We start from the raw sequence: 26,526 nt of genomic DNA on the forward strand, positions 1-26,526 counted from the left end.
TCAGGTATATGTGAATTGTGGTAATTTAAACTCTATGGATGAGTCGATAAGAACATCAGCATCACCAAAAAGCCCTTTGCGAGTCCCTAAACCAGCATAGCTCGTTAGAACGCCCTTCTCACCGCACTTGATAGCACCCTGCTCAAATGGGTCTCCAACAGTGAGTGTTCAAAAGTATAATTGGATATATGTCATAAATTCAATATGAGAGTGTTAATGTCATATTAAAACTGACACCAGATAAGGCCTAAAAAGTTACATAGACAAATTACTGACATCACACATCGTTACATAAAAATTTTAATGGGGTGAAAGTCATTTCAGAACATAACAAGTTACTTATAGCCGTCACAGCTTCAACATCTGGCACCACTCAATTCTTCCTACAATATAAGCGGGAGGGTACAAACTTTTAAAAAAATTTAAAAAAAAGAAGAAAAAAAGAGAGAGGCAAAAACAACAATTGGTGAGAATGGTACAAGGAAGCAAGTTGTCGTGGCTTGTGGTTCAGAAACGTCCCGAGCGCTCTCTATCCCTGGAGCGGCGTCTATCGTGGTCGCGGCCGCCCCCTCGGCCTCCTCTGTCCCGGTCCCTTGAACGGGATCGCCGGTCTCTGGAGCGTGACCGGGACCTGTGACGGCTACACGGAGAAGGAAGAGCAAATTAGCAATCACTTCTAAATGCAAATGAATTTGGACTGACCAACCGTGGTCTTGCAGCAACACAAAAATCAGCAAAGCATCAACACTGCGTAGCTTGCATGTGCACAATCACAAAAGCCTGCTACACGATTTTGGGACATTTGTAACACTCTCATGATTTACTAGACAAGCATCTGTGTAAACGTACCCTCCCTTCCGGCGACGTCCATACAACTCTCTCCTCAGCTCACGAGAGATGGGCTTCAGATGCATGAAATTGCAGAAGCCACCTCGAGTGCATTCCCTGTGGAAGGAGGAACACTCAGAGCACAGAAAGCATACAAGCTAACAGGAGGAGAGTAATTTCAGACACTTGAAATGTATCGCCGAGATTATCGGCGCTGGAGGATTACTGACCCCCCAAGAAAAAAAAAAACCCCAAAACAAAACAATTATTTTGATTGAGATTTAAATCACGGTTGGTAAAACAATTATTCATTGATTTCAAAGTTAGTATTTATTCTACTAGTCCATTCAAGGTCATGTTGTGTTGCCACAACAGGTTCAAGAAATACATATTTCTTAATTTAGGTCCATAGGTGTCAAACTCAGGTCCCGGAGGGCCCCTGCCCCGCATGTTTTTCCAAGTCTCCCTGTTGCAACACACCTTATTCAAATGAACAGGTTCAATGTCGGGCTTGCGCAGAGCTTGCTGATGATCTGATCATTTGAATCAGGTGTGTTGCAACAGGGAGACTTGGAAAACATGCAGGGCAGCGGCCCTCCAGGACCTGAGTTTGACACCTATGATTTAGGTAAACTAGTCCGCTGATGACAGTTCTAAGTAATGAAAGCGAACGAAATATACTAACTGAATTTGAAAACCAAAAATTAAAACAAAATAAAAAGCTAACTACAAATACAAATAAAAACGATTAAAACCCTGATGCTGACTGAACAGGCTCAAGAATTATTTTTTTCGAGAAAGTTTGAGGTGTACTTGAAAGTTCAGTCCAAAATAATGAATGGGACAAAAATAAATTCAAAAGAATTTAAAGTTGCACAACATTTTCAGAGTTTAAATTTCAGTCCGGGGATTAAAACACTGTGGGTGTTTTTTGTCACAATGATTCCAAAGACGGAAGTCCATCATAAACCGAAGATGACTTTGTACTTGAGTTTGTCAGCTTGTGCGTTTAAAAATGAAAGTGTTTGAAGGTTACCCAGCAGTCTCTTTCATCGTACAAATCCCAGCTGAACTTGAGGATCATGAGGGCGATCAGCAAAGCCTCAGGGGCGCGCACACGCACGCACACACACACACTCACCCCATTTCATACTGGCGACAGCAAGCTTCCCTGAAGTCTGTGACAGGAGAAAGCTCAGCATGGATGGGCTGCCCGTTGAACCAGCGATTGTTCAGGTCGATCACGGCTTTCTCGGCATCCTCCTCACAACGGAACTACAAGGGAACAATCACAACATTTAAAAAAGTAATAATAATAATGAGTAAATAGAAAAGAGAGACACCGGACACCCACCTTAACATATACGTTCCCCACAAGGTGGTCTCCCAGGTTGTCACACACATTCATTTCCTCCACCTCGCCATACTTCTCCTCCATTTCTGTGAAGACCTCCTAAGAGCGCAGTGGGGGAACAATCAGGCGTCATCTTATCTGTGTCCTGAAAGAAACGGATGCTTTGGAAAGTATCAATGTACAAGAAAGCTTACCTCGAAAAACTCATCATAGTGCTCCTGCATTTCCATGTCACTGATGGCACCTGGTGGACACAACGGAGAACGACAATGAGGCACACGCCAGTACTTGTGATATCAGTGCATTTATTCCAACGACATATTAAGATGCTTACAGGTGAGGCCGTCAGCAGACTGGGCGCTGTTCTGAGGGTTGCGGTAAATATTCAGAAGGGCGATGGTCTGAAAGCCAATGTGCAGAAAATTCAGGAGGCTTTCTAATGAGTTGAAATGGAAGCGGCCCGACAACTTCAATTCTGTACCCTCCGACAGAGCAGTTATATACTCGGTGGACATTAGGAACACCGGTACAATCTCATGAGAACCAATAGAATCACTCAATGAAATATTTTTTCCACTAATTTTATAACAATATGTCTATTATTTTGTTTGGAGAGTTTTCATACAGAGAGAATCGCAAAATTTCGACCCTTACGTGACGCCAAATTGCTTGTCTATAACACTGCAACTACAAAGATAATAAACATTTCAAATCACATCAGTCCTCAGTGAAAATGCATCTTACCTCATTAATTTTATATAGGTAGTATCTGATGCGATATTTAACATGTAGGATACAAAAAGCTTCATTTACCTGGCTGAAAGTGGGTTTATTGTGTAATCTGGAACAGCGGTCACCATGTCGACAGGCACCAATTTTAAAATAAAAGGAGCAATTTACTCTGGAGAGGGAAGCACAAGAGAGAGTCCAAAGTACAGTTGAGCTAAAGACTTGTAAAGAATAGAGCAGGGCGTCTCAAAACTCCGAGGAATGTTGAAGTCATCATTTGAAAATGTGGACACTTGTAAAGATGATGCATTATGTTTATACACTGCCCTTCATCATTTTTGGCAGCCCTGATCAAGAGGTGGTCTTATTTTCTAAACAAATTATTCCCCCCCTAAATATTATGGGAACTAAATAGAGGGGAAAAAAGAACGACCAACCTTTGATTCAAGTGCATTTACATAGCAGGCAGAAAAAAATATTCGTTTACCTCAAATCATGTGTGCCTCAATTATTAAACACTCCTGATGTTAATATTTTGTACAACGCCAACAAAACAGCACTTAACCTTGTCGTAAAATGTTTCACATGTGAAGACACTGAACTTGTTAATGATTTTTCACAATAATTATGTTGTAAAAGAACTTCAAAACAAAAGTGTAAAAATAATTATAACAATAATTAATTAGATAAAACTAGAATCTACCGAGAATGTAAAACGGGAATACTGCTCATGAAAGTGAGTACCGGCAAGAAGGCTAATGTATTTTAATGCTGAAGCTAAATAATAATAGTAAGATTCTGATCCAATTTAAATCCGTATCGGGGTTTACATGTGTCTAATGTGCTACTGTGCTGCGATAAGAATGTGGTCGAGATGCTACATAGCATGCTACCCATCGTTTTCATTCAAACAAAGACTTGACTTGAATGCAACCATTTATGCGCCTAATCCATAAAAACACCACTCCCAGTGACTCAACCCATTAAACCATTGTATTTTTAATAAGCAACGGTAACTTGTAGGAGTATTCCAGAACTATTTGGCAGGTTGACGTTGCAGGCCAAGAAATGTAAGCAGCGCGGCATTTTCTAGCTAGCCAGGTAGCTAACGCTACTTAGCGTTAGCCGCCAATAATGTAGCTCTTCAAAAGCTGTACCACAGCATGCTCACAAGAGCATGGGAGCACCTATGGACGTAAAACATACAGAATCGCTTTTACTAAACGACAAATTATTGATAAAATTGCTTACTTGTCTTTCTCTGTCCCAAAAATCGACGCCAAGTACTCCGCCATCTTGGCTAGCCTGTGCTCTACAAGCAACACCACGCTTTCCGTCCCACCCCTTCACAATAAAAGAAGTGCAGTTTCAGCCAACGGTGATTAGCGTTCTACGAGAAACAACGCTATTATCGGGAGCTAAATGTAATCCTTTCACCCATATTACTGTATTTTACTACCAGGTTGAAACACTTTCGAATGGAAAAGAAAACAATTTCATATTGACAAGAAGCGTCGCTATTCACTCATAAAGCATTTGTATCGCATGGTTCTCACGATTTGTCACAAACTGGGAAATGTACTCAAATGTTCAGACGATGCAACATAAGAAAAATCACTTTTATTTTGAAAGGGAAACACCTTTACCAAAAATGTACATCGCTGTGCATTTCAGTCTGGAATGGCTTTCAAAATAAGAGGTAGGGTGAGTATCTTTCAAGGACTGTGCTAAAATAATCTTCAGCATTTTTTCATAATTGCATTGATTTGTGTGGGCCTTAAATTGACGATAATCTTTGAATGAAATATATGTTTGACTGAATAGGCCCAATTGTAAATCGCTCCAGGAAAAAAAAAAGATTTCCAGTGCTGCGTCCCAATTTGTAGGCTACATCCTCCAAGGTATGCTCGCGATTGAGTCATTCGAAGGTTTCTCTTCATGGGCTGCATAAACCGTGGTGAATTTGGACAATCTTGAAGAAGAGGAGAGCAATGTGGGCTATAAAAGTGCGATCCAAAGCAGCCTTCCCTCAGGGGCCATCTCCATGGAAACAAAGGCCACATTCGAGGCCGTGAATGTAGAGAGCAGTGTGCAGTTGAGGTGCAAGGGGAAGTTAAGTCATGATGTCCTCAAATTCGGCGTTTGAAGGATGCGGCCAATAGATTTGGACACAGATTGTGTGGAGTTTTGTACATGTCCACTTATACACACCAATACACATCTTTTATCAATATAGGACAGATGTATCTTTAGTATCCAGTAAATGTCATTATTCCAACTCACAAATAAAATACAATATATGCAAATATATGTTGGGGTGTAGAGGGATTTACTATTTAATTAGTTGCAAGTTTTCCTAGTTTCTAAAAAGTAATTGAATTGCATTATAGAGTTTGATACAGATGCACAGGAGAGCAAAGAGAAATATGTTTATTTAGCTGATTTATCTCTTTACACTTGAACTCAACAGAGAAAAGGTGTGACGTTTGTATTTTGTCCATCTTGTGTGAACTTCCTCTCACATCGCCAAAACATGTTAAGATTCATTGAAGACACGAAATTATCCACCGATGTGAACGTGAGTGGGAATGGTCATTTGTCAAAGCTGGGGTCACCAACTCAGGTCCTCGAGGGCCAGAGTTGGTAACCCCTGTGAAGGGTGTACGTTGTCGAACTCACACACAACCCAAATGGATGATTATGAATGGATGGTACCCAAAATGTACTTGGTACAATCATGCCTATGGTGGTAGAGAATTATTTATGGAGGTCAGTTCAGGGTTACAAAGTGTGATAGACACACAAGAGTGTAGTATACATACTGTAGTGGTGCTCATACTGTACGTTTACATACATGAACAGAATTTGTGAAATGGTGATGATGCTGATGCCGTGTCATTATTTTATTTATTCTTGTTTTGTTCAATGATTGTGTTGTTCTGAAATGCCTTACCAGTAAATTAGAATCCCATTAAAAAAATCCGTTTTGCCAGATCATTCATGTTTTCATTGAAGGATGGTACTCAACTCAAATTTATAGAGCACTTTAAAAACAACTACAGCTGCATACAAACTGCTGAATTTAAAAGTTAAAAAAACAGAAACATGACAGTTAAACCAATAAATATTAACTTAAAACAACACTAAAACAATGCTAAAACAAAGCCCAAGGATAAAACACTGTTATAAATTTTAACCCATTTAATCCCACCGGTCACATTTGTGAAGGACAACAATGATTTAATTTACAGGGCTCTAAAATTTTTTATTACTGATTACTTAAAAGGGCTACCAATGACACCTGATTTTGACTTTTAAATATCTGGGAAAAATTTGGGATTAAATGGGTTAAATATTACAAATTCTGCTCGTTGATAAAACTGAACACAACTGTGAATTATGAAACAGCTAAACTAAATTGTTATGCAACTGTTTTATAGATGCAATTTTGTTACTGTTAGACATGCACATCCATGAACAATCATCTATATATCAAGACAAAACTGCTTTTTTTACAAGGTACGACGCGCTACAATGAAATACATTAAATTATGGCCAACCAACTTTAAAAATGTGCGCTTGTTTTCCCCATACAAGTTTTAAAGTAAGTTCAGTCATGCCAGTTAGTTAGTCCCCGCCCTCCGCTCTCTTGTGTTTGTACTGTGTTGTAGTAGTAGTAGTTGACCAAAAAGTTCGCCTCGACTGAGAGAATATAGTCAAGCCTACCACCTCGAATTGAACACATTTCCAGATTTTAAACCCAAGGCTCCACGTATAAGAGGTATGGTCGTTTCTGAATACACTAGAGTTGCTCCTAAACGAAGTAGAATAAAGTCCATTTTGTTAGCTCCGCTCGTGCTCGCTGTCTTCCCGCTGTTTTGCCACTAGCTTAGCGAGCTAGCAATCGTTAGCCTCGAGCGGTGGCCGCCTGCTCAGTCTTGAAAGGGAACGTCCCATTGTGTTTATACAAACGGCCAACAACCAATGTTCTCATCTTGAGGATATACACGAAGGTAAATGGCTGAACGACTTTTCTAGAAAGAAGTTAGCTGTGTCGCTAGCGGTGTTAGCCAAGCCCGCCCGCTGCCCGAAACAGTGCGTAGTACACGTCGTTAAGTGATATAGGGCGTTGTTCGATCCCCTCGTCGCATTATATCAACCGTTAGCGCCAAACCTAACGTATCATACAATAAAATACAAGAGTGGATCTCGATTTTCGTCTTTCCGCGGACTTAGTGGTGTCGCCGTAAACGCGTGTGCTACCCAGACTGCTGCTCTCGGAAGTCTATCAACGCAGTAAACCTTTGCCAGGATTTCCGGCTCCTTTCCATTTGCCCTATGCTGTTTTGTTTCCGTTTATTCCATTTCCGTTTCTCAAACTTTTCCCCCATTCAGAGTTCAAGTGCTATTAACGCTTGTCTTTTTGAAAAGTACGAAGCCGCGCGTGCGTTTCGGAAAATCGGGTCGCGTTTCTTGTGCTTACGGTGGAGCCGCGGTTGTGTAACGAGGGCTTGCCTCGCCCCACGCCAAGACTGACAGCGCCGCTTTGCAAATGTGTTGCTAACTTTGTTCACTCTCGGCGTCACCGAGTATCTTACTCGGCCTGACGTTTAGTTCGTGGTTTATTCATCTCCACTCTCGCAACGTTTACGTGTACTTTTTGGGGTGGGCACTTTTTCTTGTGCGCTGGCCTAGCGTTTGGCCTTAAGACGCCAAAGCCTCGCCCTCGAGTGTGCTAACGTTAGCCGTTAGCTGTCGACGGTCCCAGGCGGCATAGTACGATAGTGGAGGCTGACAGGGCCACCGCCACGAACACACACCACACCCATTTATAACATTCCCAGCATGCTATGAATACCCAAACCACCTTCCCTTACTTTAAGACCATTTTATGGATACTTCCCCAGTCATGACCTTCATAAAACACTATTGACAGTATCCTGTGATCAAAAAGGATTCAAGAGGTTGACCATTAATATTCGACGGGATAGCTTCCCTTTCAAAAGTGTCGTTTTCATATAATAAGATAAATAATATAACTTTAACTAACTCTTAAGTGTCTCCGATGCTGACACAGCCATACTTGGATGTCATATTTTGAAAATGTTCATGATTATGAATAATTTTAGGCCACAATAGTAAAGTGAAGGTAAATACAGTTGTTCCATGGCTGCCCAATGCAATTGTAATTTGATCAAAAAGATTTGTAAAACTTGCATGCGAACAATGATAAGGACCCACTGAAACACACTTGCATAAGTAAGGACAAAATGCATCATGATTAGAGTTGTCCCGATACGATGATCGTAAATCAGGGCCAACCACTCAGCTTATCGGTATCAGCTGAAAAATATCAATTTTAAAATGTTTATTTTCTAAAGTCAAAATTAAAATATAGTTCTTTACCCAATTTAAATGACTGCTGATTTACAGGAATATGGAAATGTATTATCTTGGGGTTCCTTATTTCAAAAGAAACAAAATAAATGTGATAGTTTAGACAATTTGGATGTGGTCTTGTTTTTCTTCTTCATTGCATTTTATTGCAGCGGGATTGATCAAAACTCTGTATCGGCAGATACTCAAAATCAAGTAACTTGCCCTCAGACTCCGGTCCCAAAAAATGTTATCAAGACATCCCTAATAATGATGGAGACAAACTTCATAGAAACCATGTCAGTTGTACAATTTAAATTTATTGCCCTTCAACCTCCGCTGAATACTGATTGATACAAGTGCATAGATGATCCGAACTACTCATTAAACCCATTACACTCACGTATTTATACATTCATAACAACGTTAAAGACATGTGATTGTTCTTATACTGGCGCAATTATACATACCTCAGAAATAACACTAATCTATTTTATCGCTTTTGTCGAAATGAAAAATGACTGCCATATCCTGGCACTTTGGATCTCAGGTTCTGCTGGTGTCTTGCAACAGCAACACGAGGCAGTATTTACTGGCATTAATGGGGGGGAAACAAACACCAGTATCAGGACCATTTGTAAAAGGACCAATACAACCAACTTTTCAAAAACTTAAAAAAAAAATGTTCATTTTCATGGAAGAGGCACATTGACTAATTGGAGAAAATCCAATGTATCAAAAAATGATCATCTTCAAAAATCATGTTGCAAAACATGACATTTCATTTTTGGACAGCAACGGGAAAGACTGTATTTTTGCCTTATGAGTATAAAAAAATGTCATTTCAGAACATTTTTTTCTTTGAAACAATGATGACCTTTTGAATAACAGCTCCCAATAAATGAAATACTCATATGACTATTTTCAAAATGACACGGGTGCATAAACAAGTGATCCTTTGGATGTAAAAAGCCTACACAGCTCTCTTCAAATGATATACAGGTGTGTGTATATATATATATATATACACACACACACACACACACATACATACATACATACACACACACACACATAAAAATGGGACCAAGATAAATCACTGAAAAACTTCGTCCAATACTAATATGACCTATAATCTATACAAATCACACCCCTGCTCCCACTGAAAATCTTCTCTGGAGGGGAAGTAAAACATAACAAAAATAATTTGAAAACTGGGGATGTAGCAGTGTTTAAACTCAACTAATCACATTCACAAAACAAGAGCGGATGCTCTTGAACTGGTTTTCGTGTGGCCAGGGTTCAGATGTTCCAATAAAATGTCCCTGTCCTTTTTTATAGTTTCATCTCACAGCACAACCATCGCCCACAGAGGGCTTCCATAGCCTCAGAGGGGCATTCATGACAAAGGCAGCCCTCAGGAGAAGAGTACAAAATAATTTGGACGGAAGGTGTGCATTCACCTCCCTTGGAGATTCACCCGCTTTGTCAGTGTTGCTGGAAACAACTATTTGTAAATATTCACATTGTTTCATGTCAAGGCTAAAACCATTTAGGGCATCATTCATTATTGACTGTGTCGAATGTAGTGTTGTGGTATTAAAATAAAGATGAGGTTACACTGAGCAATAGCGTGAAATTACCTCACAAAATGTTGAAATAAATCCCTTCAATGTCTCCCTTCCTGCAGCTCGCCACTCTTTTGAGAGACAATGTCCAAGGGTGGATCAGATGAAATGATAGAGATCGAGATTGACGAACGGGAAAAACAAGCATGCATCGAGGACGGGTGAGGACACTTGTATTTCTTTTCCATCACCTTCGTCCGTTGCTGTCGCGTCGCTTCGCGGTTCTAATATCCTGTCTTGTCTCGCCAGAAGCATGGAGGAACAGACCATCATGGCGGCAGATCTGATCCAGCAAGACATCGACATCAACGAGCCAGTCGGCAATTTGAAGAAGTTGTTGGAGCCTCGTCTCCAAATGTCACTGGATTCATTTGAAATATGCTTGCAGGACATTCAGGTAAAACCACATGTTTGAGTGTTCATTTTAGAAAGCTCGCTCTCGTGGCTGAAAGAGAGGATACACTTTTGTTATACCGCTGCCTCACTATTGTGAATAACATTGGAAGCCTAATACAGCGGAACCTCCTGAGTTGAACCCAGTCCGTTCTGTGATGTTGCATCTGCGTGGCAAAATTAATCTGCGTTATTCACCTGTTCATATTGGACCGGGCAGCAAGACCATTTCCTACTGTCAATCAAGTTCGATCTCCGATTCTATGTTTATCTCACTTTTCATATCATCACCGCTGTGGTGTGAAAAGGAAAAGAAAAGTTCGTTACGGGTGGCGGACAGTTGGAGTGGTTCTTGAAACCTTGATTATTTAAGATCATAGTTAACGGTCAGTCAACTAATCAGCCTGTTGTGAAAGGGGTCGCCTGTTCTGTTCTTGTTTGTAGTTACACCCAGATCACAGCCTCTTTGATCAGGGTGTCAAAACAGATGGCACGGTGCAGCTCAGCCTGCAGCTCATCACCAAACCAGGTAAGGATGAGACCACAATCTTACAAGTCTCGAAGAGCCAAATTTGCATTCTCTACTTTTGCGCCGTAATCCAGGCGACGAGAAGCTGAACATCTTGGAGATCGTGAAGCCCGTCGAGACAGTGGAAGTGGTGATCGACCCGGATGCGGCGGGGGAGGAGGGCTCGCTGGTGGACGAGGGACAGCTTATCGCCGTGGAGCGATCCGGCCTGTCCGACGAGACCTCCGAGCAGGTGACGCGCTGGGCCGCTGCACTGGAAGGGTACCGCAAGGAGCAAGTCCGGCTCGGCATCCCATATGGTGAGGAATGAGAGCACCCCGGGGAAGGCAAGCCTCTCCCAAGGCCAAACAATTAACATCTGCCTGTGGTCGATTACATCTTTTCGAGTTTAGCAGCCAATGTCATGCTGCTTAGGTTGTGAGACGGAAGAGGAAATTGTTAGCTTTCGTTTGCTTTGGTTAAAGACAAATGTCCAATAGAAATGTATTTATAGCGCAAAAATTATTTTTGTTTGTGCTCAAATGTTGCATGGTGTTTAACATTCTTTCATGTTGTTGGTGCAGATGTTCCAAAGTCTTTGAAAATGTTCAAAATCAGGGTACGGTAGCCTAATATTTAGAAGTAACACATATACATGAATTTTAGATTTGTTTTGTCAGTTTTTATTTTATTTTTTATTTTGCCGTGGTATCGAGGTACTTTTTGCAGGTATAGTACTGAAGTCAGAATTTTAGTATTGTGACAAGCCTTGTACGCCCCCCCCCCCCCCTCTCTTTTTAGACCCCGTTCTGTGGACGGCCGACCAGGCGATCCACTGGGCTGTGTGGGTGATGAAAGAATTCAACATTGATGAAATGGAAATCGGGAGCATTCACATCCCCGGTCGAAACCTTTGTGCCTTCAGTCAAGAAGAGTTCCTCCAGAAAGTGCCAAACGGAGAGATCCTTTGGAGCCACCTGGAACTCTTACGCAAATGTAAGTCATTTCAATGCTTCTGTTCATTTGGCTGGGAACAAATCCTCACGTTCGGGTTTTGAATTTCAGATGTTTTGGCAAGCCAGGACCAGTCCGGGGGGGACGCCACTGTCACCATTGATCAACGTAAGACAAGACTTTACCTCAAACCAATTATTCCACTGTTGCTTTGTTCTGACAAGCGTTCGATCTTATCCGTGACTGTCCAGCTGTGCAGATAATACCGGCTCAAGTCAACACGCCCACGGCCATTAAAGTATTGAAGCAGAACCGCGGACCCCGAACGCCTCGCATTTCCGGAGAGGAGCGCAGTTCTCCCGGCAACCGCACAGGTAGGGTCAACCCCACACAAGCATTGTACAGAGCACACAATACTAATCTTCTACTTCTCTTCAGCAAGCAACACTTACCTCCTGAAACGCTAGGGCATAGCTGAATTGCCATACAAATGTAAAATGGAGTTAGTCACTGTGTTGTTAAAACAAATAAATAAGTAGGATGTAAGAAGTTGTTGAATGGGCAGAAGGCGGACAGTTGTTTCACGTTTAGGCCAAACACAATTGAGTTTGTGGTGTGTCTTAATGATGTCAGCCAGGACAGAGACACAAGTACTGTTTTAGTCACCACTTTTGTGATGGCATCATTCACACACACACAAAAAATGCATCGATTGCTCAGAGCAGAAAAAGAAGAATTGAAAGCGACGCAGAGGCCATGAAACGAATAAAAGCAATGAGCTGCTCCTCTGGTGACAGGCAACAACGGTCAAATCCAGCTTTGGCAGTTCCTGCTGGAGCTGCTGACAGACAAAGACGCCAGGGACTGCATTTCCTGGGTGGGCGAGGAGGGCGAGTTCAAGCTCAACCAGCCCGAGCTGGTGGCACAAAAGTGGGGCCAGCGGAAGAACAAGCCCACAATGAATTACGAGAAACTCAGCAGAGCCCTCAGGTATGCTTGGACGGTATTTCAACACTGTGTGCGCTCATATGATACAAGTGTACTCCAATGTGCAACAATTTGGAATCTGAGAACCAGTTTTGGGAAAATATGCTCCAAAAAAGATGGGGCAGAATCTTCACTCACCGCATCTTCTTGCAGGTATTACTATGACGGTGACATGATCAGCAAGGTGCAGGGCAAGCGCTTCGTGTACAAGTTTGTGTGCGACCTGCGGACCCTGATCGGATACAGCGCCGCCGAACTCAACAGCCTGGTGGCGGAATGCGAGCAGAAGAAGATGTCGCGAGTGCAGGTGCACGGGATCGGGCAGCCCATCACCACAGTGACGTTGGCCACCACGCTAGACAAGGACAGCTGAAGGAGGAGAAGGGAGGCTTGAACTCTCGAACTCCCCCGATGAACCCTGCTGCCACAGCCGAGTGGATGAACACTTTATTTCGGCATTTTTTTCAAAACCACGAAAGAGGTGGACAGCGATTCCAAATGAGACGTGGCAACACGTGAACGCTTTGAATGTGACTGAAATAATGTCTTCCTTGTCTGTAGTGACGATCATTGTGTACATATGTACACTAATACAACACACAAACACATCGTATTTTTCGGACTATAAATCATTCCGGGATATAAATTGGACCAGTCAAAACACGCACACGCACACCTAGAAGTAGCACTGTTGAATTGAGGGGGGGGGGGGGGTTTCTTTTGACAAAAAACAAGACCAAAACAGAAAAAGCACCCAAGATAAAATTATATTTTTAGCTCAAAATACATTGTTGGTGACTCAAATTAAGACAAGAATTGGCTGTAAAACTCTGAATGCCAGATTAGAATTTAAAAAAAATTCAGAATCCTAATAAACCATTGAATATTGTATTCGCTGGTCGAAAGAGGCGGTAATGCACCAAAAGTATTTGCCAAGCGCCAAGAGTTAGAAGTAGCCATGGCATCTACCGTGTGCCGTTGTGTCAAACAAATAAAGAGACCATCTCCCCAGCACGTTTGCTAGTTTGGAATACAGCATCCACAAGAATTTACATTAAGATGCACCTGAGTACAAGTTGCAGGACCAGCCAAACTAAGAAAAAAGTGTAACTTGTAGTCCGAAAAATATGGTACACCGACACACACGTTTCATGTTTTTGATAGCCGTGCCACAGCCCGTGTATTTTCATATTTTCCTTTTATAGAAGAACCTTTTTGTATTTTTATTTTAGTCTATGTTCCCTTCAATTTTGGACCCAGTTTTTTTGTCCATAAGGGGAATAAAGTGGCAAATAATTGTTCTGTTTTATTTATTTACTGAGTTGCTTTTTGCAAACGGTTGACATTTCGGTTCCTAAGGTCAAATATGACCTGAATGAGACGATGATGCTGCATGGGAGAAGACCGGCATCTGCCTCACAGCTCTTAAGGCTTGACACTCACGTCGGCTTTCTCCCAACTTGCCGAAAGTCCAGACCAGACCAGTCCATGGTTTTGCCCCGTCTTTTACTCCATGACACATGACCGAAACAATAACCAGTCAAGAAAAGGATAGACAAAGAATCAGTGTTAGGAATATCCATCAATTCATTTTCCAATTCCCTTCTTCCTCACAAGGGTCATGGGGGGTGCTGGAGCCGATCCCAGCCGTCTTCGGGCAGTACGCAGGGCGACACACTGAACCAGTTGCCAGCCAATCGCAGGGCACACACGGACGAACAACCATCTGCGCTAACGCTCACTTTCAGCAATCAGAGTCGGGCAATGGTATATGTACATTCAAAATTTTATTCATGGTATGGTGGCAATAGAAACTGTTAAGCAAATGGTTCATGTCACTACAAAACACATACTTATTTTTGAAACATTCACCTGAACAAGAGCTTCAGTTCACATGTCCATGTTTGGGATATGATATGTTCATGTTAGGGAGGGATCGGTTGAATGGACAAGATGTGGATAATGATGACTACGGACCGACCACATGATGGACGAGACACAGTGGTGCATTGAAAAAACAAAACAGCGAGACAGTATCAAGAAGGGGGCATTAAAAAAAAAGGGGTGGGGGGTCTTATATACTATATATCAAATATTAACCAGTCACTATTAAAGCTGGATGGGGGCGGCAGTCACGGAAAACAGGCCTAGTTTGCCCAAACATCTGATTTACAATCAATTACGGAATGATTCGACAGGAATGATTTGGAAATAAGCCTCGAGCTCCACTCTAAGTGGTTCTGTTGAAAGGTTCAATATGTATTTTTAACCGTAAAGTCTGCATTGAGGGCTAATACAGTGGAACCCCGTGAAGGGAAACACATTCACGCAGGTTGACTTCCGAGCTTTTGTAATTCCAAAGCCATTTTCCTATTGGATATAATGTAACATGAATTCATCTGATTCAGTATCAAACTTGTAGTACAAGTGCAATGAGAGCATAATGGATGTAATAATAAAATTGATAAAAACAAAAATACTTAATCCAATGAAGAAAAGACTAGTGTATTTACTGATATTGAGCAGACGGTCCCTTTCCTCCACTTTTCCTCTTTGCTATCACTCGTATCCTTCGCACAAAAAATGTGACGACAAAGCGTAACACTTGTTCCACTTGGGAAGTTCCACTGTACTTAGTGAGAATCAGACATTCTCCAAAATGACAAAGAGAGTGCATAAAACGCAAACTGTAACACAATCATCTTCCTTTCGGATACTATTACACTTCATATATTACATATAGTATTTGAGTTTGTTTTGTTATTTTATTTATTTTTGCCCATGCAGCTAACACAACAGTGAAGCATGGTGAGGAGCGTTTAAAAAAAAAAAAAAGTCAAAGCTTTCGGACTATTTTTTTTTGTTCTTCTTCATATCGCACAAGATCACAAAGAAGATGCCATGAAATGTACAATCCCGCTAAAATATCTAAAAAGTCAACGAGTAGGACCTAGTTGGATTGCATCCGTCGATATGGCCATGCACTACATAGACGTACAGCTAATCTCCTTCATATATTACACACAAAAAATGAAAATATTCCTTCTTGAAACAAACCTGAAATGTTTTCGGCTGCATGGTTTAAATGGCTGGGTAGCACAGTGCAGCGATGATAATAATATTCATATATATACAGTATATATACTGTATATATACACCGTATAGCTATGGCCAGTTGACAAGTTCATAGAGTACAAACACTGCAAAGGGGTGTTGCGTGATTGGCTTAAATGTGCAGGTGACACAGGGTACCCTTGTCTCACTCCGTTAGTGTTACTTTGTGCAATTGAGGGAGTTCACAAGGCTTTGTTCCACGTCTGCTTCCTTTGGCCCAAACAAACACACAAAAAAAATCTCTGGCTTTTAAAATGAGCGCGGTTTTTCAAATGTCAAATGGAAGCAGAGAGTGGAACAGCGCCTGTGGGTAGGGGGGAGACAGGGGGGGGTGCTCTTTTTAGTTGTGGATCTGCTCAAAGAACTTGTAGGTGGGATTCTCGTAGCCGTTCTGCTGCATCTTTGCCAGGTGACGCTCCTCGGGCGTCACTGCAGCATCCACCTAAACGCCAAACACAACAACAAACCCTTAAAGTCTGAAGCCTCATTTTAAATACTTATCTTGTTGGGTTTTTTTTGTTTTTTTTTAACTTGTTCAGCGGTGCCGGAAGAGAAAAATTGGAAATCGGGTCTTTACCTCGATGACGCCATGGTGGATAGAAGTGTATTGCTTCTTCCTCAGCATCACCAAGGTGATGACGATGACCGTCGCTATGACAACACCTCCCACCATCAGCCCGATGATGGCCCCTTTGTTGGAGCCCACGTCCTCGGCAAAAAAGACCTGTCAATAAAAAGGTGTCAAGTGCATTGAGCCCCATTCATTGCCAGGGATTAAAATAAATCAATAAATGTATTAAAACACATTGTAAATTTACTTGAACACGATAATAATAATCCACAATAGAGCGGGGGTGAAAATGACTAAGTGGCGGAACCCCAAGCAGCCAACAGTCAAAACAACATCCGTCTAGGTGGTTGTCATTACCAATTTTTGATGGTGGACTTCATAACCAGCACTTTGCCTCTCGTGAGTCTCCAGATGCACTTGGGGCATCTCTTCTGGCTTCAGGGCAGACACTTAAAAAACAAAACAAAACAGAAAGCACGCCCAAACATTATAAAAAGATGCACGACAAACGATTCAGCCTTTTAACAAAGACGATACACACGGCGTCACACCGATATGTGTTCCTAATATTTTGTCCTCATGGAGGAAAAAGAAATGACATTTTTGCTGATCAAATTACCGTATTTTCCACACTATAAGGCGCTTCGGATTATAAGGCGCACCTTCAATGAATGGTCTATTTTGAAACTGTTTCCATATATAGGGCGCACCGCATTATAAGGCGCATAGAATAGAAGCTACAATAGTGGCTGAGGTGGCATTATGCATCCAGTAGGTGGAGCTACGTTAAAGAGGGTACAATACAATACTTTATTTTTCAAGCGCTTTCACAACTGCTGCAGCTGTAACAAAGCGCTTTACAGAACATTTAAAATACTACGTCCAAGAAATCAGAATATTGATCCATATATAAGACGCATCGGATTATAAGGGCCACTTGTCGGCTTTTGAGAAAATTGAATGCTTTCAGGTGCGTCTTATAGTACGAAAAATACGGTACTTGCAAGTTAACCAGCATCAAAGAATTCATGTTCGACAATTATTAAAGGAATACATACACTGCCTTGTCAATCAATTCAAAGTGAGCATTATTATCTTTGTAAAGGCGATGTGACATCACATCCAGCACATACCAGGCCGTGTGGGTAGTCCTCTATCAGGAAGTGGGCGGGCATCAACTGGCTCCACTGTGAAGAAATGCAAGCGTCCATCTGTCATTAGGTCCTACTCCAAGTCAGTGAATGTACTGTATGTACGGTAAGTATGTGTGTGTTACCGTGGTTCTCGGTGTTGGGCTGGTTGAAGCTCTCGGGGTGGATGAAGCCCAGCCTGTCGAGACTGGGATCCATCGGGGCCGAGCTATACGCCTGGTCGGGCATGAGGGCGTCGTTGCCGTAACTCATCCTGCCGTCCACCTGATTACGGAGACAGAGGATCTGTTAACGTCTGTTCGTGTGTGCCGAGCCGGTTCGCGGTGTGATCCGGTATTTAATCAGCATGTGCCGAAGAGCGGCTGGGTGCGACCCGACTCACCCTGTTGTCGCTCTGCAAGGAAGACACTTGTTGAGAAAGCTCGGACTGAACTCGCTGAACAATGACGGCTAGTGGAGCAAAAGACAGAATCAACCCCGGATATAAAACAATCTTACTCTGTGCAAAAGTCACAAGCCACCAACAGAAAAATGTGAATAGGTGACGTGGGGCTGAAAACGAATCATCCCCGGTGCACTTTTCATCACTGCACTGGAATAAGCACACCTTGAGATCTTGAGGATGGCAACCCCAAGTGGATAAAAATAATCCCTGCACCTAGCATGTATATTTTGCATTGGGATTGTGCAAAATCAATTTTGACACGATTCCTTATGTCGAATTATACAAAAAAAAAATAATATTGATCACTGAGGAGACATAATCTACACCTGTATTGAAGAAAGGAAGTCTTGATAACTTACAGACTTGGCTGTGGATTTCGTCGGCCACGTTGGGCACCTTGTAGAGCAAACCCAGCGACTGGTTCATCCTTTCATCAATCACGCGCAGGTGGGTCAAAACCTGCAGGAAGGAGACAGGAAGTCGCCTGCGTCAGCCAAAAAATGCTCACATTTCAGCCGACGAGAATTCCACTTGGAAGATGAGAAAACACGTTGCATATTTTTCTTCAATGTAATCTCTGTCTGGGGAGCCTATAGGCCTGTTTTGCGAGTGTCAGTTTCAGATTTTTTTTTTGTTTTTGTTTTTACTCGAGTCCTCTTATCCTCAAATAACAGTACTCTCGAGTCAAATTTTGCACTACTCTTCCCACCTCCGATTTTTTTTAGATGCTCACGTGTCATTTACTTGTCGAGAGTGTGTCACGTGGCGTACCTGAGGTCGAATCTGTGCCGCCTTCTTCGGGTCGACGGTTCGGACGTGCTCGTAATGTTTGACTGTGTGCTGGCGGTCCTTCTGCTCTGCCCGAACGTATTTCTTCAATAGACTCAACACCTGACGAGGCTGGTGAGGGGAATATTAACAGTGGCAATATTATTACCCCGAAGGACTCTTTTGAAATACTTGATTGCATTACCCGCGGAGGGTTGGTCTGCAGTGCACTGAGGTAGTTTTCCAGGGCCATGCGTCGGCGGCTGTTGAGCAGAGCCTCCACGCGGGCCATGTGGGTTTCCACCAGCTGTTGCCTCTCTCCGGCGGCCTCCTGCTCGAGGGCCTCCACCTTCTCCTGGAAATGCTGCGAGTGCATGCACATGCGGAAACGTCATTCTAAGAATCTCGCGAGAGAGCGCTACCAAAAAAAGTATTTTTTCACTTTGTGTAGGTATAATCACTAAGTGTTCCAATAGGACCTACTGCACCAGATTCACTTCCGCTTTGTGCGCATGCGTCACATCACGGAGGCGTTGCGTTCACAAAAGTCAAATTATTTTTTTAATGTGAACCGAGTTCATAAAAAAAAAAAAAAAAAAAAAGTTGAATTGGGAATCACGCCCTGCAGTGTGACTACAGCCTTACTGTCATTTTAATTTTTGAGATGAACACTGCTCCGGAGCACATGTGGAAATGTTACTCAAATGAAATCTAGGAGGCCTTCTGTAAATCGACCTCTGTGAAATGAGTCAAAGAAATGGCTTGTCACAAGTTCAATGGCTTTTCAATATGACCACATTCATCCTCAAGTTGGTTTCAATTTGCTGTTTACCTGTACACACCTGCAATTTCGTTACATTAAATGTAATATCAATAAAGGTTTCCTGTATGTATATTTTATATTTAATATGTGCTTGGAGAAAATTATAATGCAAAAGAACAATAAAATACATGTCACACATGACAAAAAAAAAAAGGCGTATTTGAGCCAGCGAGGGGCACGGCACAAGCACATGAGCCAATGATCAGCCTCAATTTGGGCCAGGAACCCCCCGCCCCCCCAGCTAATGTATTAAAATGGCTCTCTAATTCTTGCACGTTGCACATTTACCTGAATGACAGCTTTCTTGTCAGCACGTGGGAGATTCTTGGCCTTCCTCTCAGCCTCCTCCCATTCCTTCATCACCTGAGGATCAAGAGCCGTCATTCCGTGTACACAAAGTGCACGACAAGGGCGCAGTCAAAAGCATCACATCGCCTACCTGGGACAACTTTTCCCTGTGCTTAGCCTCCAGGCTTTCCTTCGCCCTCTGGAAGTCGCCGTGCTCGTTGTCATCGCCGGGTGACTCGAGGTATTGGTCCACGGCGTCTGGGGGGCTCGGCGCCAGAGTGGGCACTAGAAGGACGAGGAAGGACAACGGTAGCAGCGATCAAATGCAGAACGACATAAGTGGAGTTGATGGAAAAGTTGAGAGGAAAAATTGTCACAGTGGTTGTCATGCCTTGAGAACACAGGGACGCGGACATTTCAAACAATCACTGTTAAACAAACAAAAAAACCCAAACACTGTATTTCCTCAGTGGCCGGAGGTTTTTACTTACTCAAATGCAAACAACTAGGCATGAATTTTTGTTTATATTATAATTATTATTCCCAGAATATGCAGCGCACGCTTGAAAGTGGCTCAAGTCTACTTCTTTCTTATGTCAAATAAATCACCATTTTGAGGGCTTTCCCACAAAAAAAATTATTAAATTAAATTACATTTGAACAAAACTCTCACCAAATATTGCGGGTGCATTCTTCCTAGTAAAATTTTACATCAAGTCATGTTCACGTATGTGAACTCCAAAAATTGGGTGGGAGTTCCTCCAGAAATTTGCGAAAAACCGACCTATACTATAGCCGTGGTTTATTATAGCATACTCATGGCATGATATCATTATTATCATGATTGATTTTTTTTTTTTTTACTTAAAAGAAAAGGTTTAAGATGAGGCATTCATTCCTCTTATTAACTGTTGTCTTATAGAGGAGGCCACTATTCAAGGAAATACGCTAGCAGGTTAGAAACACATAAACACACTAGTAAACAAGACAACACAATGTTGTGAGGGAATGAAGGGCGATGAGTGTCCCAGTTCGAAATGTGTTCATATTCATACAGGAGCCTGGAGATAAGACGAGAAGTGCCGAGTCATGATAAAGACGGAGGCTTGATTCACTCACATCACACTCAAATGACCCCTGCCTCCACACCCTCGCACACACACAAACAGCTGCAAGAGTCAAGGCTTGAGACAAGGGCGATGAAAACATCTCAAGTCGAGGCACTGCCGCAGCAAGACATGCAAACACGTGCGGCAATTTGTTCCATCTTTTAAGCGCTTGCTGGTTCACATGCTGGGGTTAAGTATCAGCTGGTGTGACTGACCGCTTAGAAGACAATAAGACAAATGAGATGAGCCCCCGCGTGAGGTCATGATCAGATTAGCGTGAGTGTCGTACAAATAGTGAGCTACGGTACTGGACGTCTCTCCTACAGTTTTTAACTGTGCCAAGGAGGATGGGGTTTTTTTGTTTGTTTTTTTAATGACAAGAGTGAGTTTGGTTTGATCTGTCATTGTGATGAATCAATGAGTCTAGATTATTTTTAAGACTAAAATGGATGTAACAAAATGAATAATTTAAAAAACTAAATACAAAATAGAAGTTGATTTGTGAAATACATGATTCCATAAAATAAAAAAAAGAAATTAAACTGGGACTAAATATCATGAATAACAATAAAATACTTCTTGGAAATATTCATTGACGTTTCTATTAAATTAGCAGCAGAAGATATGAATGCTTCTTTTTTTCCATTCATAGCGTTTTGAATCAGATCTGATGTCGGCTGCACAAATAAAATGAATGCAAATCAATATGGAGAAATTTCAAGCTCTGTCAAAGTTTCTACGGGATATGTTGATGTATTAAGCCTTTTTAGTACTCTTGAATTCAAATTAAACCTCTTAGAGAAGCCTGTTACAGAAAGCATTCAATCCAAATGTCACCCCCCCCACCCCCCTGCCAGTCCTCAGACTGGTCAAGACTGAAAGGAAAGTGTGAGTACTCAAGAAAGAGAATCAGAGCAGTCAGGCTTCGGAGAGATGACGACAACCCCAGTTTGGGTCGCTTTTCCGTCCTGCCACTTACACGAGCTGCTGCAGACAGCGAGGCAGTATTCCTCGGAATCAAAGTTATTCCTGTTGCCCCCGCAACCCCCAAACAAGAAGGGGGCGCAGCGGGCCTTTTCAGGCATGAAGTACCAGCGCTCCAGCATATCGTGACACGGGCCTGACTCGGCGCGTGCCCAACAAGCGGCTGAGGCGCGCGCACACAGAGATGGCGACACAAAAACAAACAAACAAAATAAATACAGCAATATAGAATATAGTTCTCAGAAATGAACACAAATATGACTAAAAACAAGATAACCGTTTGTTACCTCGAACGACCTCCTCAATGGATTCTGTGGTGGTGGTGGTTGTCATGGCGACGTGAGCACTGCGCTCATCGCTATCCCGCTCGTTGGTCACGTCCTCGTCTTCCTCCTCCTCCTCCTCCACCTCCTCGTCAATTTCTTCATCGTCATTCTCATCCCTTTCAAAAGTGTCAGCCTCTTCATCATCTTCCTCATCCTCCTCCTCAGCAGCAGCCGGCTCCGAGTCGGTCTGCTGCGTCATGCTGGGGAGGAACAGTGTTCAAATACTTGGGGCACTGCACATCATGTCCAGGCTGTCTAAAAATTCTCTTTACAATTGAACAAATGCGTCAATTCATTTGCCTTTGTCGTGCGCAACCTAAAACAAAAGACGGATACCTGTTATCATTATTCTCAGGCTCAGCTCCGCCCCACCAGACGTCCGACTCTTCCCCATCGAGCCCTGCGCTATCGGACTCCTGCTCGGCTTCGATTGGGCAACACACAAACTCCACCCCGCGGTAAAGGTCAATGCCGCACGGCATCAGCAACCCGTAGTCATGGAGATTGGCGGCACGGTCTATGCAGGACTGACAAATGAAAAATGACAAAATTGTGACGTGGTGTGATAAGAACGTAGGAATGGGGAAGTTCTTAGTAATCAGAGCCGTAAAGGAAGATCTGGAAATTGCTGACAGAACACAATAAAGCGGAATATTGCCTGAACTTTCACGCAGCATCCCGCAATCGGATCATTCGAAGCGATCGTGAGTGTTTGCAAAATTGCTTTCCACGCAACAGCATGGCAGAAAACGTGAGTGAGAAGGTCAAACCGATCAAACCACAGTGCGAGATATTACCACAAGAGTCAATAAATTACTTTTTTTTTTTAAGAATGTTAATATATTTTGACATCTGAGACTAGTGACAGTTGTCAAAATCACGCTTCTCATGTGTTAGCACTTTTTCAGGAACTGAGAACAATTAGGGCCTCGTTTTTTTTAGATTCATAGATTTATTGCCTCGCAACACTTTAAGGAACCCCGGCAATCCTGATTAACATCTAATTCTCATTCATGATGGCTTTTCAGATCCTATAATTGAATAAAAATAAATAAATAGTATTTTGAATCGGCATCTTAAGAGCAACCAGATGGCAAAAGAGATAGAGCATAAGATTCACCACAGGGGGTTCAAAAATGACGCACCTCTTTGGCCACAGCGTGCCAGTGCAGATGGCTCTCACACTGGTCCATATACTCCTTGTGCAAGAACTTACACTTGTCAGGAACCAGCAAGGCATCACTCACAAACTCCCCAACTGAAAACACATTTTTTTTTTTAAATTAGGGGTATATTAAACATACACGTTTGCATACACTTGCAGTATTGGGGGGGGGGGGGCGTACCCAAGCAGCGGTAGGGCACCACGATGTAATTGTGACTGCGGCACTGTTTGCGGCCTGTTTTGCACCAGTTTTGGATGCTGACGGGCTGGTTGGCCTCCACGACATTAGTGATCTGAAGTTCTGGATACGCCTGGAGAAAACATCCTTTTTTTTTTAAAACAACATTTCTTGCCTTCGCATCTTCTTAACTGTTTTTTCCACTGCGCCCCACCTCTTGGCAGTAATTCAGGATGCCTTCTTTAGTGCTGATGCAGCTCTTGGAGCCTGAAGGGTCTGGCTCCCAGTTGCCAGTCTGCACATTGATGTGCATGTTGAGTTTGCCACAGAACATGGCCACCTGCGGCTCAGTCATCAAACCTTCGGAGTCATCAGTAGGTACCTGGATGAACAGAGGGGAACACGATTCAGTCCATCGTTATTGATGACTCCATTATTTAAGAATTCAGTTGATTGCGTGGAATTGGTTTTCGATTACCGCTAATCATGACTTGAAACCACAGGTAGTGCACAGCAAGCAGAGGCTGAACTAGTTTGCTGTTTAAGGAAGCACAAACAGCTAGCTAGCCAAATTGAGCAAGTCCAGGCAGCAATATTCTCAACATCACAATCAATCATTGGCACCCTTCTGTGGTGCTGTTTGAGTTTTGAGACTGCACTATCATATTTTACAATAAGAAATCATAACAGGTGCCACAGAAAACGGAGCAGCAGTTTTCCTCATCCTCAATGGAAATGACATGTCATCAAATTGGCATCTGTGCAATGAAGAAAGGCGATTAAAATGTAAGGATAAAGACAACATTGCGCTGGAACATTGTGCATTTAAGTCAGAACTATAAGCTTTAAGCATAATCCCGGAGATATACTGTACTACATTTTCTCCCTTTAATCTCTCAATGGACAAAGCTAAGCAAACGTCACAGGCCAGAATATGTCATATATGTAGTGTTTTTATTTCATCACCGTATTTCTACTTTAATTCCTACATAGACGGTAGATGGGAGAGAATGTGGAAGTAACTCCAATATAATTTGAATGATACATATCATGCTGGGCTTTTCTCTATGTCTAAGTACAGTATAGGATTTTTGGTGCATCACGCTGACACAGGGTCTGAAAATAACGGTGATCTCATGGCACAACCTGAGCAACTCAAAACAAATTTAATCTGCCAAAAATCTGGCACTCTTTCTTGCTATTTTTTTTATGTTTATCCCCATCTGCATGTTATTGTTATTGTTTGGTTTATGTTGTCCATATGTTTCTGAGCTCTTGCAACTGTTTTCCCATGTGGTGTGTTCACTAATGACATATAAATTGATTCTGATTCTAAATTTTAACTTCCCTTTCCTGTTGTATGGCAGAAAAGACCGTCCGTTTCCGTTTAGATGAAGCGACACAATGGCAAGAAACTTCTGGATGTGACAGGGAAAAAATAGGAAGCTCAGAAATTTATTAAATGTTCTAACGTTTAAATAAGGCCTGGTACGCACGTCAGGATTTTCCAAATCTTACAACAGCGCTTAGCTGCACTGCATCACAATGAGAACCTTTGTTGACTCTTTCGCAAAGTAGATATCCGAAAAATGAAAAGCCTGTTAGTATGATGCAATGCAGTTCTACACCTTTACAAATTACAACAACAATAATAATGAATTGATTGAGAAATTAAAAATCGGAAATTAGACTAAGGTTTTGATACAGCTGTCGTGACAAGGTTGCACGAAAAATCTGTCGTAACATGATACCTATTATTCATAATAAAATATATTTTAAAAATGTGGGAAATGTGTAACATTTGTGGACATCGTAGATTGCAGTGTAGGCTCCGTCCGTGTATTTTCAAGAGCGCCGCAGTAGTGTGTTTGATTCCCTGAGCCGAAGCCAAAAACCCGCAAACGTAAGGCGCCATCTTGCTTGTGTCGAAACTGCACATCGTTCTAAATTAGCTTAAATGGCTTCTGACAGGGGGTGCAAAATAGTGCTATGAAATACGTGGTAATTACGGACTTCATGTGGCAGGGACAGTTTTTACCACATCGATAGGTTTTTCTTTTGTTTTTGTCAGACGTGACTTGTGGCCTTTGCCTGATGCAACAATTACCCACAAATGCTAACAAGCGTTAGCTTCATAAACGTCAGTTTCCATGCCAAGATCGCTGGCCATTGAAAGGCCAAAACAAATTAGAGACGGAACAATCACTTTTTCGCCATGAAATCGAAACGTGTACTTTTAATAAACAATTTCAACGTATTTGGGCTTTGGGCCTTGTTAGCACTGCAATTTTAGCAGATGCTAATCGATGCGGAAAAAGAGCCGTGCTTTACATCGGTGCAGATTGCGCATCTACACACACTTTATTAACAGTCATGTAAGGAACCTAATTGTGGGTAAAATTTTACAAGGGCTTGGTTGACTTTAACCTTAATATGCAACGATACTGTTGTGGTCAAAGTATGATGTAGGGCCGTATTTTCCTCTCGATTTCGAAAAGAATGGCACCAAAACCTGCAGACGAGCAGCCCGGAAAAGGATTGCCGATACTCGGCCGCTGGCTTGTGTGGTGGGGATGATGACTGTGGTGGTAGGCTTCCTCCGTTTCGACACCGACTCACCTCGGATGAGAGCGTCAAGGTCGCCGCAAGTAAGAGCACAAACGCCGTGTGTCCGCCCATGCCGTCCTCACTATATCTAGAACAAGCAAAAGGTCCCCTTGGCGAGCTCCCTGTGTTAGATGGTGGCTTGTTATTGGAATAAATCGCGCGTTTGGCTTGACACGGACGTGGCGGATAAGCGATCCCTGATCCTGGTGATCCCTCCTCCCTGTTTTCCTTTCTCTGGAG

At 42.4% G+C, this 26,526-nt stretch overlaps 3 protein-coding genes across 7 annotated transcripts; 1 reads left to right on the top strand and 2 right to left on the bottom strand.

Annotated features, from left to right (window-relative positions):
* Positions 1–284: 284 nt before the first annotated feature.
* Positions 285–4,247, bottom strand: u2af1 (U2 small nuclear RNA auxiliary factor 1). The gene is made up of 8 exons (XM_086124464.1): positions 4,163–4,247; positions 2,996–3,083; positions 2,517–2,583; positions 2,377–2,426; positions 2,183–2,281; positions 1,970–2,103; positions 850–945; positions 285–640 (listed from the first exon to the last, which is right to left on the bottom strand). Exons 1-8 carry the CDS (start codon positions 4,204–4,206, stop codon positions 508–510), a joined length of 711 nt encoding a protein of 236 aa, XP_085980590.1. The 5' UTR covers positions 4,207–4,247; the 3' UTR covers positions 285–507.
* Positions 4,248–6,554: 2,307 nt separating this feature from the next.
* On the top strand, positions 6,555–14,055 carry gabpa (GA binding protein transcription factor subunit alpha). 4 transcript variants are annotated; one of them, XM_086123910.1, is made up of 11 exons: positions 6,568–6,692; positions 9,629–9,738; positions 9,978–10,076; positions 10,165–10,312; positions 10,753–10,837; positions 10,912–11,136; positions 11,618–11,812; positions 11,882–11,938; positions 12,022–12,144; positions 12,568–12,760; positions 12,911–14,055. In XM_086123910.1, exons 3-11 carry the CDS (start codon positions 10,000–10,002, stop codon positions 13,128–13,130), a joined length of 1,323 nt encoding a protein of 440 aa, XP_085980036.1. In that variant the 5' UTR covers positions 6,568–6,692; positions 9,629–9,738; positions 9,978–9,999; the 3' UTR covers positions 13,131–14,055. The 4 variants fall into 4 exon arrangements, with proteins under 4 accessions (XP_085980037.1, XP_085980039.1, XP_085980036.1 ...); XM_086123912.1 differs by having other exon boundaries at positions 10,168–10,312; XM_086123911.1 differs by lacking the exon at positions 9,629–9,738 and having other exon boundaries at positions 6,555–6,692.
* Positions 14,056–14,527: 472 nt separating this feature from the next.
* Positions 14,528–26,510, bottom strand: appb (amyloid beta (A4) precursor protein b). Of its 2 annotated transcripts, XM_086123903.1 has the most exons (18): positions 26,299–26,510; positions 23,894–24,061; positions 23,683–23,812; positions 23,482–23,594; positions 22,673–22,863; positions 22,298–22,536; positions 22,006–22,173; positions 20,069–20,202; positions 19,918–19,992; positions 19,012–19,170; positions 18,810–18,938; positions 18,398–18,497; positions 17,976–18,043; positions 17,719–17,857; positions 17,576–17,629; positions 16,800–16,891; positions 16,449–16,595; positions 14,528–16,313 (listed from the first exon to the last, which is right to left on the bottom strand). In XM_086123903.1, exons 1-18 carry the CDS (start codon positions 26,356–26,358, stop codon positions 16,212–16,214), a joined length of 2,268 nt encoding a protein of 755 aa, XP_085980029.1. In that variant the 5' UTR covers positions 26,359–26,510; the 3' UTR covers positions 14,528–16,211. The 2 variants fall into 2 exon arrangements, with proteins under 2 accessions (XP_085980029.1, XP_085980030.1); XM_086123904.1 differs by lacking the exon at positions 22,006–22,173.
* Between the last annotated feature and the right edge of the window lie 16 nt (positions 26,511–26,526).

Source organism: Hippocampus guttulatus, chromosome 11 (genome assembly GCF_054856545.1).
Source record: "Hippocampus guttulatus isolate MCC_2025c chromosome 11, RoL_Hgut_1.0, whole genome shotgun sequence".
In the NCBI taxonomy this organism is placed as follows: Eukaryota; Metazoa; Chordata; class Actinopteri; order Syngnathiformes; family Syngnathidae; genus Hippocampus; species Hippocampus guttulatus.

What these genes read in the sequence shown, in the direction of transcription:
- appb (XM_086123903.1), bottom strand. Translation starts at nt 26,358, where the DNA reads ATGGGCGGACACACGGCGTTTGTGCTCTTACTTGCGGCGACCTTGACG. An exon ending in ACAGGGAAAAGTTGTCCCAG is followed by an intron (nt 19,993 to 20,068) that starts GTAGGCGATGTG and finishes CTTGATCCTCAG; the next exon opens with GTGATGAAGGAATGGGAGGA. An exon ending in ACAAGAAAGCTGTCATTCAG is followed by an intron (nt 19,171 to 19,917) that starts GTAAATGTGCAA and finishes ATGCACTCGCAG; the next exon opens with CATTTCCAGGAGAAGGTGGA.
- gabpa (XM_086123911.1), top strand. Translation starts at nt 10,000, where the DNA reads ATGTCCAAGGGTGGATCAGATGAAATGATAGAGATCGAGATTGACGAA. An exon ending in TATGCTTGCAGGACATTCAG is followed by an intron (nt 10,313 to 10,752) that starts GTAAAACCACAT and finishes TCTTGTTTGTAG; the next exon opens with TTACACCCAGATCACAGCCT. An exon ending in CCGGCTCGGCATCCCATATG is followed by an intron (nt 11,137 to 11,617) that starts GTGAGGAATGAG and finishes CTCTCTTTTTAG; the next exon opens with ACCCCGTTCTGTGGACGGCC.
- u2af1 (XM_086124464.1), bottom strand. Translation starts at nt 4,206, where the DNA reads ATGGCGGAGTACTTGGCGTCGATTTTTGGGACAGAGAAAGACAA. An exon ending in ATAAACCCACTTTCAGCCAG is followed by an intron (nt 2,584 to 2,995) that starts GTAAATGAAGCT and finishes ATTGGCTTTCAG; the next exon opens with ACCATCGCCCTTCTGAATAT. An exon ending in ACTATGATGAGTTTTTCGAG is followed by an intron (nt 2,282 to 2,376) that starts GTAAGCTTTCTT and finishes CTGCGCTCTTAG; the next exon opens with GAGGTCTTCACAGAAATGGA.